The 12,024-nt window shown below is 46.5% G+C and overlaps 2 protein-coding genes across 2 annotated transcripts; both read left to right on the top strand.

Moving 5' to 3' along the window:
• Positions 1-236: 236 nt before the first annotated feature.
• On the top strand, positions 237-2,961 carry LOC116206600 (ABC transporter G family member 20-like). Its single transcript, XM_031539374.1, has 2 exons — positions 237-2,184; positions 2,287-2,961. Exons 1-2 carry the CDS (start codon positions 268-270, stop codon positions 2,584-2,586), a joined length of 2,217 nt encoding a protein of 738 aa, XP_031395234.1. The 5' UTR covers positions 237-267; the 3' UTR covers positions 2,587-2,961.
• Positions 2,962-4,364: 1,403 nt separating this feature from the next.
• LOC116208527 (ABC transporter G family member 20-like) lies at positions 4,365-7,636 on the top strand. Its single transcript, XM_031542013.1, has 3 exons — positions 4,365-6,045; positions 6,649-7,039; positions 7,146-7,636. The coding sequence occupies exons 1-3, from the start codon at positions 4,472-4,474 to the stop codon at positions 7,443-7,445; spliced, it is 2,265 nt and encodes a 754-aa protein (XP_031397873.1). The 5' UTR covers positions 4,365-4,471; the 3' UTR covers positions 7,446-7,636.
• The last annotated feature ends 4,388 nt before the right edge of the window (positions 7,637-12,024 follow it).

The raw sequence follows: 12,024 nt of genomic DNA, 5'->3' as shown, positions 1-12,024 counted from the left end.
AGGAAACATGTTTCTGGCTTAGTTTAACCAAATAGAGAATGTCATAGAAATTCTGGCGGTGTGTCTTCTAGAGAGCTTCCTGCAAATTTTCTCACCTACTTGTGAATAACTCTTCGGTTAGATAAGCTTACAATCACCAAACCGAAAGCCATATTACACAATCCAAGCAAGGAAATGGAGAAGTAATCTTCCTATAAAGAGCTTGGCCCCAAAGGAGGAATAACATACTCAAAAAGACCTTCCCTCGGGAACAGCCGCACGCTGCTCATGGCGTCGGCTAAACCGAGACCCACTTCCAGTGACAGTCTCCCTCTCTTCGACTTCAACCAGAGAATTGAACTCCAGCAATACTCAAGAAACTCCAGGTCTAATGGCTCTTCGACCCTCGCTGACCTACTTAAGTGGGTCGAAGATGGCCGCGATGAATCGAACTCCAGGAACATTGCCCCGGCTTGTTGGCAAAATCCTGCCTCAACTTCCTTCCCCACCGCATCTCCCTTTGTTCTTTCCTTCCACAATCTGAGATACAGTGTCAGGATCCGCCCGAAGATGGCGGTTCCATCACTGTTCCATCGGAAAAAGTCCTCGGAATTGAGGACTAAGGTTCTGCTGAATGACATATCGGGGGAAGCCAGGGAAGGAGAGATCATGGCGGTGCTCGGGGCTAGCGGCTCGGGGAAGTCCACCCTCATAGATGCGCTCGCCAATCGCATTGCCAAGGAGAGCCTTGGCGGTTCCATCACCCTTAACGGGGAAGTCCTCGAGTCGAGGCTGTTGAAGGTGATCTCTGCCTACGTAATGCAAGACGATCTTCTCTACCCGATGCTAACGGTCGAGGAGACCCTCATGTTCTCTGCAGAGTTTCGGCTACCCAGGTCACTCTCGAAACGGAGGAAGCGGGCTCGTGTCCAAGCCCTGATAGACCAGCTTGGGCTGAGAAATGCAGCAAACACCGTAATTGGAGACGAGGGCCATCGAGGAGTCTCCGGAGGTGAGAGGAGGCGAGTTTCTATTGGTACTGACATAATCCACGACCCGATCATTCTGTTCCTCGATGAACCTACCTCAGGGCTCGATTCTACGAGCGCCTTCATGGTGGTAAAAGTACTCCAACGCATCGCACAGAGTGGAAGCATTGTGATAATGTCGATCCATCAGCCAAGTTACCGAATCCTCAGCTTGCTTGACCGAATGATCTTCCTCTCGCGCGGGCAGACTGTGTACAATGGGTCTCCAGCAAGCCTGCCCCGTTTCTTTGCTGAGTTCGGGCATCCTATCCCGGAAAATGAGAACAAGACGGAGTTCGCGCTTGATTTGATTCGAGAACTTGAAGAAACTTCGGGAGGAACAAAGAGTCTGGTGGAATTCAACAAGTCATGGCAGAGAAGCAGAAACCTTATCCAAGGGAAGAACAGGGTCCATGCTCGTAGAGGAATGCCGAAACTCTCACTCAGGGATGCGATTAGTGCCAGCATCGCAAAAGGCAAGCTCGTCTCTGGAGCCACAACAGGCGATCCCAATCTATCTTCCTCGGTCCCAACATTCGCGAACCCCCTCTGGATGGAGATGCTCGTGATCTCAAGACGGTCCCTGACAAACTCGAGGAGAATGCCTGAGCTATTTGGGACTAGATTTGGTGCAGTGCTGGTTACGGCGATCATATTCGCCACAATATTTCGGAACCTGGACGACTCGCCCCGAGGGGTCCAGGAGCGGATCGGGTTCCTGGCACTCGCCATGTCCACAACCTTCTATATCTGTGCCGAGGCCATGCCAAACTTCCTCCAGGACCGCTACATATTCATGCGGGAGACAGCCTACAACGCCTACCGGCGGTCCTCATATGTGCTTGCCCACTCGATCATCTCCCTCCCCCCACTAGTCGTTCTCTCCTTCGCATTCGTCTCAGTGACCTTCTGGCTAGTGGGGCTCGAGGGCGGGTTCTCAGGGTTCGTCTTCTTCTTTTATGCAGTCATGGCAGCATTCTGGGCAGGCAGCTCATTCGTCACGTTCTTGTCGGGCATTGTGTCGCACGTCGTGCTTGGATTCACCATCGTCATTGCCATATTAGCCTACTTGGTATTGTTCAGTGGGTTCTTCATCACCCGGGACCGGATCCCTCCCTACTGGATTTGGTTCCATTACATCTCCCTGGTGAAATATCCGTACGACAGCATTTTACAGGTCGGTATTTATATTCCGCACAAAATCTGCATTGAATCATGTCCATCGTGAGCTAAGCACATAACGATCGGTGCATATCTTTACCTATTTGTAATGTGACAGGGCGAGTTTGGAGGCACTGAAAAGTGCTTCGTGAGGGGAGTGCAGATGTTTGACAACACGCCGCTAGGGGCTGTCTCGACGTCTCTAAAGCTGAAGCTGCTGGAGAACATGGGCCGTACCATGGGGATGAACATAACGGGGTCGACCTGCGTGACCACCGGAGCAGACATCCTGAGGATGCAAGGGATCACTGACCTCACCAAGTGGAGTGCCCTATGGATCACCGTGGTTTGGGGCTTCTTCTTCAGGGTCCTCTTCTACTTCACTCTACTGCTCGGCAGCAAGAACAAGAGGAGGTGAACGTTGGCGATAGAGTCACCGAACTACAGAGGTATACATGGGCCCCAAAACCCCCGGTGTACCGGAAAACCAGCCGTGAGGTGCAGTTCAGCTTTCGCATAACAATTATACGGTTTCCGGTGTGAACCGGTCATTAAGGGGTAAAACTCTTCCAACGTGAATTTTCTACATTTAACGAGGACTCGAACCGAGACCTTGCTTAAGCGGAAACAACCCACGTTGGTAAACTAGTTTATTCTTAGCTAGCCTTCTCGGCGTGCAAGAAGAAACCAAGGGAGCGTAGTTAATTTTTTCTAGCTTTTCCATTAACAGAAACAATTATTGATGGCATGATTTATTCGTTTACCGATTGTCCATCTCGGATTGGCTTGCTCAGCATCTGGACTTGGTTCCAATCGAAACGTCATGAACAGACCCTCCATAGAAGCAATTGTTTAATTTATTGATAAGAATACAAGACATAAGCACCCATGAACGCGTTGTACCAGAATAATGATCCATCCACGATGGTCTACTTTAACGGTCGATATTTCATTCTTACATGTACGTATATATTCTTGTGTTGTTTAGTTAATTGAACTATTTAAATTAAACGTTAGTCCACAGAGGATGAACTATATCCCATGAGCAGGTAAGACCCACACACCTAACACGAATTCCTCTTCCGCATTGTCATCAACATTTCATCTGATGTGTTCGAATTGTATATTAATTAAGTCAACTTGGGGTTTTCGTGTAGTGCAGTGAAGGCGTGCAGACATCATATTAGGAGGCGTAGCTGACCCCTCTGATTTGTAATCTTCCTCTAATCGATAACCTTTAAATAAATCTGATTTACAGTGTCATATATATCTCACCTCATCAGTACATTCGTAATTTAGACTTTAGTCGTGGTATAATCGAGAATTCTGAGATCGGCGCAACCTCATACGGTCTTACACTCCATTAATTGATTGAGCAAGATTTGATTAATGCTTTGATGAAGTTTGCTTGTTATACTCTTCCGTTCTTGAAGTTGTCATCAACAGAAAGGACTAATCATTCTCTAAATCGTGTTTTGTTTGATGCTTACAAATTACTGAGGGCCAATAAAAGACGACGTGGGGTTAGCACAAGGAAAGAAGTGTAATGGGGTATACTTAAGATTTCGACAGTCGACCAAAATCAGTGTGAAAAATGGTTTCTTGTGATTCTTAGCAATGCTTCATCACATGCGACTCCATTAAACTAACGTCCATTTTATTCATTATTAACCTCCACACTTCATGAAATCCATAAGCTAAAACGATGAGACCTGGTGTGGACTGACTGAACCGGAAGAAGAGAGTCTATGATATTGCCGTGAAATAGACAGAAGTTTCTCGATGTCACTCTTTCCAAACAAACTGTTTCGGCGAAACTTCATATCGTGGCTACAGTCTGGTAGCTAGACCCAGGTATGATGGTAGCTATCGACCAGTGCTGGTGTACATTAAGCATAAAACTTGAAGACTGATGGTCGATATATAGATACATCGAGACACAAACTCCTACGAATACCATACTCTGTCCGTGAAAATCAACTTCTCACGGGCAGCTCCTATAAGAGGATGAAATAGTTGTTATGCATCAAATAGACAAGCCATTGAAGCCTTAAAGCACAAGGCACTGTATAGTGCAAGTTAGTGAGGAAGCTGCAACTTTCTCACCTACCATAAGCCTTTCCGGTTGGATACTTCCAATCACCATACCATATCATAACCAAATTTATGCATAAAACAAGTCAACTTTGGCACTCCCCCCCTTACTATTAAATCTCCCCACTTTGCCCTAAAAATTATCACTCAACTAAACACAGTATCCTTCTCAACAGTCTTCAAGGGGGAGCTAGCTCGACTGGCCGCCCATGTTGTCGGCCAAACCGAGACCGAGCTCTAGCGACAACCTCCCGCTCTTCACTTCAAACCAGAGCCTCGAGCTGATGGAGCACCCTCAAAAGTCTAAGCCCAATGGCTCTCCTTCATTAGCCGATCTGTTGATGAGAGTCGAAGAAAGCCGAAATGGTCATTCCAACTCCGACAAAACCAACTCGACTATGCATCATATTACAATGGATGGAGGCCCGGTCCCTAGTCCTGTCTCAGGCTCGGTGCCAGCGGCAGTTCCCTTTGTTCTCGCCTTCAAAAACTTGACTTACAGTGTGAAAGCCCGCCGGCAAATGGAGCTGCTGTCGCTGTTCTGCCGGGAGAGCTCGCTTGAGTCTCAGGAGGTGAGGACTAAGATTTTGTTGAATGATGTGTCGGGTGAGGCGAGGGAGGGGGAGATCATGGCGGTGCTCGGGGCGAGCGGGTCGGGGAAGTCCACCCTGATTGATGCCCTGGCTGATCGGATTGCCAGGGAGAGCCTGGGCGGGTCAATCACACTGAACGGGGAAGTCCTCGAGTCGAAGCTGCTGAAGGTGATCTCAGCGTATGTCATGCAGGATGACCTCCTGTTCCCGATGCTGACAGTCGAGGAAACGCTCATGTTTTCGGCCGAGTTCCGGCTCCCTCAGTCCCTTTCCAAGCAGAGGAAGTGGGCCCGAGTCCAGGCCCTGATCGACCAGCTCGGGCTCCGGAGTGCTGCAAACACCGTGATCGGGGATGAGGGCCACAGGGGAGTCTCAGGAGGAGAAAGGAGGCGAGTCTCCATTGGAATCGACATAATACACGACCCAATTCTCCTGTTCCTCGACGAACCCACCTCAGGGCTCGACTCCACGAGCGCGTTCATGGTGGTGAAGGTTCTCCAGCGCATTGCAAAGAGCGGCAGCATTGTGATCATGTCTATCCACCAGCCGAGCTACCGCATCCTGGGCCTGCTCGACCGCCTGATCTTCCTGTCGCACGGGCAGACCGTGTACGGCGGTCCTCCTACAGGGCTGCCCCAGTTCTTTGCTGAGTTCGGGCACCCAATCCCTGAGAACGAGAACAAGACCGAGTTTGCCCTCGACCTGATCAGGGAGCTTGAGGAGATTCCTGGAGGCACCAAGACCCTCGTCGAGTTCAACAAGTCATGGCAGACCGTAAACAATAGCAATAACAACAGCAACGACAATGGAGCATCCACGAAGCTGTCGCTGAAGGATGCGATAAGTGCGAGCGTGGCGAAGGGGAAGCTCGTATCAGGAGCCACCACTGGCATTGGGGACTCGGGCGGCCTTTCAACTTCGGCATTGTCGGTGCCAACATACGCGAACCCGTTCTGGGTGGAGATGATGGTGATATCAAGAAGGTCGCTAACGAACTCTAGGAGGATGCCGGAACTGTTCGGGATAAGGTTCGGAGCGGTGCTGGTGACAGGGATCATACTCGCCACGATATTCCGGGACCTCGACGACTCACCCAAGGGGGTGCAGGAGCGGCTTGGTTTCTTCGCCTTCGCCATGTCCACCACCTTCTACACCTGCGCCGAGGCCATCCCCGTCTTCCTCCAAGAAAGGTAATAAAATAAAATAAGTTTATGCATCTCCTTTATAATTAAAAAAAACAAAATAAATAAAATAAAAATGAATAAGTTCAATCATATGAAATAATGAAATTAATATACTTTCTCATTATCCTCTTAGTCTTAAACTATATAATACACAAAAGTGATATTGTCTGTAACCTGCCAATCATTCTACCAAGTTTTGGGCCTTTTTTTTTTTTTGCTGAATAAGTTTTGGGCATGTTATGTCTTGTTGTGAGATATAATCCATTTTTTTCTTTTTTAATAAAACATTTTAAAAGGTGGAGAATTATATAGGTGAATGAAAATATTATATGACACTCCAATCATTTTATAGCATAATATAAAAGGAAGAAAAAGATAATACGTCATAATGTTTTCTAGAATGAAATGGATTCTACGATCTCCAATGGTCGGGTCAGACCAATAATTTGGGATCACCAAAATCTTTTGCTATAATATATGTGTCTCTATACCCATTTAAATTTTATGCTCTTTTTATGAATATTTAAATTTTATGCTTATCATATTGTAAATCTTATAATTAATTACTAACAGATTATTTATATTTGATTAATGATTTATTCCTAACAGGTATATCTTCATGAGAGAGACCGCATACAACGCGTACCGCCGGTCCTCATACGTGCTCGCGCATGCGATCATCTCCCTCCCGTCGCTTCTTGTGCTCTCACTGGCATTTGCGGCCGTGACCTTCTGGCCAGTGGGCCTGGCGGGAGGGTCCTCGGGGTTCATGTTTTTCTTCTACGCGGTCCTGGCATCCTTCTGGGCTGGCAGCTCGTTCGTGACCTTCCTGTCAGGCGTCGTCTCGCACGTGATGCTCGGGTTCACCATCGTGGTAGCGATCCTAGCCTACTTCGTTCTGTTCAGTGGCTTTTTCATTACCCGGGACCGGATCCCCCTCTACTGGATCTGGTTCCATTACCTCTCTCTCGTGAAGTACCCCTACGAGAGCGTGTTACAGGTACATTATGAATTCCTCTGTGTCGATATTCTGTGGCTTACTTCGAATGTTACTGTAAGCAACCACTAACAAGAAGTAATGTTCTGTTCCTCCGCTGTGACTGCAGAACGAGTTTGACGACGCAGCCAAATGCTTTGTGAGGGGGGTGCAAATGTTCGACAACACACCGTTGGGGGCCGTCCCGACGTCGCTGAAGCTGAAGCTGCTGAAGAACATGGGGAGTACGCTAGGGATGAACCTAACGGGGTCCACCTGCGTGACCACGGGCGTAGACATATTGAAGATGCAGGGGATCACTGACATTAACAAGTGGAATTGTCTTTGGATCACTGTGGCATGGGGATTCTTCTTCAGGATCCTCTTCTACTTCACTCTCCTGCTTGGAAGCAAGAACAAGAGGAAGTGATTTTAAGATTAAAAAAAAAAAAACATTTATCTTGTTTTTCTTCCCTAATTTTTGTTCGTCTTATGGGCATTCTAAGAAAGTAATTTGTAGTTGGCTTCAACCCCTTTATTACGAAAAAAAGAAAAAAAATTGTAAGTGCAAGTAAAAACAGTTTATGTAATTTGATTAAAATCATATTTATCTGGGTTCAATATTCTCTGTCAAGTGATAAGCTATTGTAAAGTTCATACATTGTAGTAAGCAATAATGTATTTTTCACTACCGGGGGTTGGGATGTGTACGGATTCGCTCTCTCCGCTTGCTAGCCGGCTAGCGTGCACGTGAGGCCGGAATCGTGCACGTGACTCTCTTCCTCTCTGTTCAACCGTTGGATCTACGCTCTTCCCATCTTCTGGTGACTCTCTGGCGCCTCATGGCCACTGGGGTGGCCAAGTCCGCCGAGGAATTACCGGCATCAGCTCTGCAATCGTCGGCAAATGTCGCCCAGAATCAATCGAAGTCCATTTCAGGTGAGAAATCTCCTCCTAAAGGGCCGCTGAACTGGAAGAAAGTTTTTCCGAAAGTTTGTCAAACCCTAGAATTTTTTGAGGGTGTCGAACACAGCAATGTGAAGCCACCTTCGGAATTCCTGCAAGTTGGCGTCGACTAGTGGTGTTATACTCTAGTCGGAAGGTTCATGGGTAAATCTCCCGACTTTGGGAAAGTGGTTTCAGTTGTGAATGGTTTATGGGGGAAACAGGGGAGGGTCACCGTGAGCACAATGGGTTCGATGTTTGTGTTCCAATTCCCGATTGAAGATGTTATGACTTGGGTCTTAGAAACGGGGCCATGGCATGTAGAGAAGCAATTTTTGATTCTGCAAAAATGGAGTCCTCAGTTCACTAAGGAGGATCTGAGCATGCGGAAGATGCCGATTTGGGTGCAGTTGCGGAAGATTCCCTTACAATACTTTCACCCCAAAGGTATCAGCTACTTAGCGAGCGCTATAGGTAAGCCTCTGTATATGGACAGAGCAACTGCCATTCGTTCAAGGTTGGACTACGCAAAAGTTTGTATTGAAGTGGAGGTTGAGAAACAAATTCCTGAGGTTCTAACTGTTGATTTGGGCAACAACTATACCGTAAATGTGCTGGTGGATATTCCTTGGTTGCCGGACAAATGTGATCGATGCAATGTATTGGGTCACCGATGCAACAATCCTTCGGTAAGGCCATAAGAGGCTGGCCTTAGTGACCTTGCATCCTCTGGTTCTGCTGAGAAGAAATGCTCACCGGGTGAACCCCCTGTCACTGTGCCTACTAAGAAGAGGTGCTTCCCGAGTGAACTAGCTGTCCCTGTGCCTGCTGAGAAGAGGTGCTTATCGGATGAACTTGAGGTCCCCGTGCCTTCTGAGAAGAGGTACCCACCAGGAAATCTCCCTGTTCCCACTGAAAGCAAATGTTTTGAAGTGTCTGTTGTCCTCTCTGCACACTCAGTTGACGCGAAGGCTCCTGTCATTGTGCCCAAATCTTGTGAAGCTAGCAGCTCTGTCCAGCATAATGAAGCTCGAGGAATGCAGTCTGCGAACTTAATCAAAGGCAGAAATCAACTTCTTGGAGGTAGGCAAACTGTAGCTGAACTTGATGAGGATGAAGAAGGGCAAATTAGTGCAGCTAGCACTGAAGATGAATGGGAAATTGCCACTACAAAGATGGTCCAGCTGGAAGGGAAACGTCATCAAAGGAATGCATCGAAAGGAGTGGCACAAGCGGTCTTGAAAGTGCAAGGTTCTAGGAAGTCCAGGTCGAGTAAGGGAGGTAAACCTCCTAAACTCACTCTATGATTGTATCCTCTTGGAATGTTAGAGGGTTAAACGACCCTCTTAAACAGAAATTGGTGTATAAATTTGCCAAGGATTATGACTTAGGGATTTTTGCTATTATTGAAACACGGGTTAAGGAGGATAAATGTAAAAAAATAGTTGACAGATGGAAAGGTTGGTATTTGTTTGAGAATTATCAGTTTGCTGAAAATGGTAGACTCTGGATAATGGTGTGGGAGGATTTACAAGTGCAAATACTCAGTAAATCCAATCAATTCATCCATCTCCTACTAAATGTGCCTAAGGGAGTAGGGTGGATTGCGGTAACCTTTGTTTATGCTTCAAATAATATGTTGGAGAGAAGGGAACTATGGCATGATTTGCATACTTTGGCTGCAAACATGAGGCACAGGTGGGCTTTGATGGGAGATTTCAATGCTATCAAAGGCATTGAGGAGGCCAAAGCTGTTGGTAGGGAGATGGTCATCGACCAGAGCATGAGAGACTTCGCTGATTTCATGGACTCAACTGAGCTCACAGACCACCCTTCCATAGGATGTTACTTTACATGGAGCAACAAACGCTAAGAGGGATTCCAAGCAAGGAAGATCGACCGAGTCCTTGTTAATGAAAAATGGTTTCGGGAAGAGATAGCATCTATTGTAGAATTCCTCTCTCCTGGTCTCTCTGATCACTGCCCAGCTCTGTTGAAGTTTGGCGAAAAGGAGAATGCAGGTCCCAAACCATTCAAATTCTTTCACTTTTGGACAGAACACCCGGGGTATATGGAGCTTGTAGAGAGAGTCTAGTCAAATACTCATGAGGGTTCCCCTATGGGTGTGCTTTACAAGAAGTTGAGAAACCTCAAGACACATCTTAGGGATTTCAACAAAATTGAGTTTGGGAATGTGCATGCGCAGGTCACTGACATACAGCACGAACTTGCCCAGGTTCAATCCACTTTGATGGACAGCGCTTGTGGGTCCCCTGAAGCTATCAAAAAAGAAACGGACTTGAGGGTAAAGCTTCTAGTCGCTCTTGACAGGGAGGAGAAACTTCTGAAACAGAAATCTATGGTGGAATGGCTAAGAGCAGGAGATCAAAATACCTCATTCTTTCAGAAAGCAGTAAGGGGTAGAATGGCTCATTCCACCATAAGAGTCCTCTACTCCACTTCGGGTACCAAGCTAGAGGGAGTGCAGGAAATTAAAGATGAAGCAATAAAATTCTTTGAGGGTCTTCTAAGGAGAAAGGATGAATGTATCAGTGTGGTCTTGGCCTCTAAGCTTTCTTCCATCCTCAAGAGGAAAGTTCACATTCCTAAATATCAGTTGCTCATATCACCCATAGCAGATGAGGAGATCAAAAAAGCCTTATTCTCTATGGGTAATGACAAGTCCCCGGGCCCGGATGGTTTCATAGCGTTTTTCTTTAAGCATGCTTGGCATACTGTTCAGAATGACTTCACTAGAGCTGTGAAGCACTTCTTCTCCACTGGAATTCTTCAAAGTGAGGTAAATTCGACTATCATTGCCCTTGTCCCAAAGAAGGGAAAAGCTGACTGCATGAGGGATTTTCGACCTATATCGTGCTGCAATGTAGTATACAAATGCATTTCTAAAGTACTTGCAAACAGACTAAAAGAAGTGCTCCCTGACATTATTAGCTAGAACCAAACAGCATTTGTGCAAGGAAGGAAAATTTCAGATAATGTCTTGCTCGCCCATGAGCTAGTGAGGAACTATCACAGGCATGGAGTCTCCCCTCTATCAAGATTGATCTTATGAAGGCCTTTGACTCCTTAAGCTGGGATTTCATTCTCAACAGCTTAGAAGCCATGGGATTTCCCCCTAATTTTCTCTGGTGGATAAAAGGATGCATCACCTCGCCTTATTTCTCTGTGGCGATTAATGGGTCCCTTGCTGGATACTTCCCAGGCCAGCGAGGAGTCAGACAAGGACACCCTCTATCCCCTTATCTTTTTGTTATTGCCATGGAGGTGTTCTCTCAAATTATGGACTTGGCTGTAATTGAAGGTAAAGTCGGCTACCACCCAAGATGTAAGCCAATTAAACTAACCCATCTATGCTTTGCAGATGATCTGCTGCTTTTCACAAATGGTTCTAAGGAGTCCATTACTGCCATTCTTGATTTATTGAACACTTTTTATCATTGGTCTGGACTGAAGTTGAATCTTGATAAGTCTGAGATTTTCACGGGAGGAATCTCTGATCAATATGTTGCTGACCTTGTGACTAGTTCTGGTTTTAAAAGAGGTACGCTGCCTGTGCGTTATTTAGGTCTCCCTGTTGTCTCTGGAAAACTCTCCTCTAAACATTGTGAAGCTCTCACAGAGAAAATTGTGAAAAGAATTAGGTGCTGGTCTGTGAAGCACCTATCTTATGCAGGCAGGGTGCAGTTGATCAACTCAGTTCTTTTCAGCATGGCTAATTACTGGTGCCACCACTTCATCCTCCCGAAAAAAGTCATCAAGTTAGTGCATCAGAAATGTCGATCCTTCCTCTGGAAAGGTCTCGAGCAACATGCAGGGGGAAACAATATCAATTGGGAGACTGTTTGCCTTCCCAAAGCTGAAGGAGGTCTCGGTATCAAGGACCTGAGTTTGTGGAATAAGGTTTGTGCGCTTAAAAACTTATGGTCTCTCCTTGTAAGTTCAGGGTCTCTTTGGGTAGCTTGGGTTAACAAACACTTAACCAAAGGCCGCAGTATTTGGTCTTTGTGCATACCTGGTGACTGCTCATGGAATTGGAGGAAACT

Source organism: Punica granatum, chromosome 5 (genome assembly GCF_007655135.1).
Source record: "Punica granatum isolate Tunisia-2019 chromosome 5, ASM765513v2, whole genome shotgun sequence".
Taxonomy (NCBI): domain Eukaryota; kingdom Viridiplantae; phylum Streptophyta; class Magnoliopsida; order Myrtales; family Lythraceae; genus Punica; species Punica granatum.
The sequence above is the reverse complement of the archived record's forward strand: the minus strand, read 5'-3'. Positions and strand labels throughout refer to the sequence as shown.

Bases quoted from the DNA above. Each gene is read 5' to 3' on its own strand.
- LOC116206600 (XM_031539374.1), top strand. From the start codon at position 268: ATGGCGTCGGCTAAACCGAGACCCACTTCCAGTGACAGTCTCCCTCTC. The intron at 2,185-2,286 runs GTCGGTATTTAT...GTAATGTGACAG, and splicing joins CGTACGACAGCATTTTACAG to GGCGAGTTTGGAGGCACTGA.
- LOC116208527 (XM_031542013.1), top strand. From the start codon at position 4,472: ATGTTGTCGGCCAAACCGAGACCGAGCTCTAGCGACAACCTCCCGCTC. The intron at 6,046-6,648 runs GTAATAAAATAA...TATTCCTAACAG, and splicing joins CCCGTCTTCCTCCAAGAAAG to GTATATCTTCATGAGAGAGA. The intron at 7,040-7,145 runs GTACATTATGAA...CTGTGACTGCAG, and splicing joins CCTACGAGAGCGTGTTACAG to AACGAGTTTGACGACGCAGC.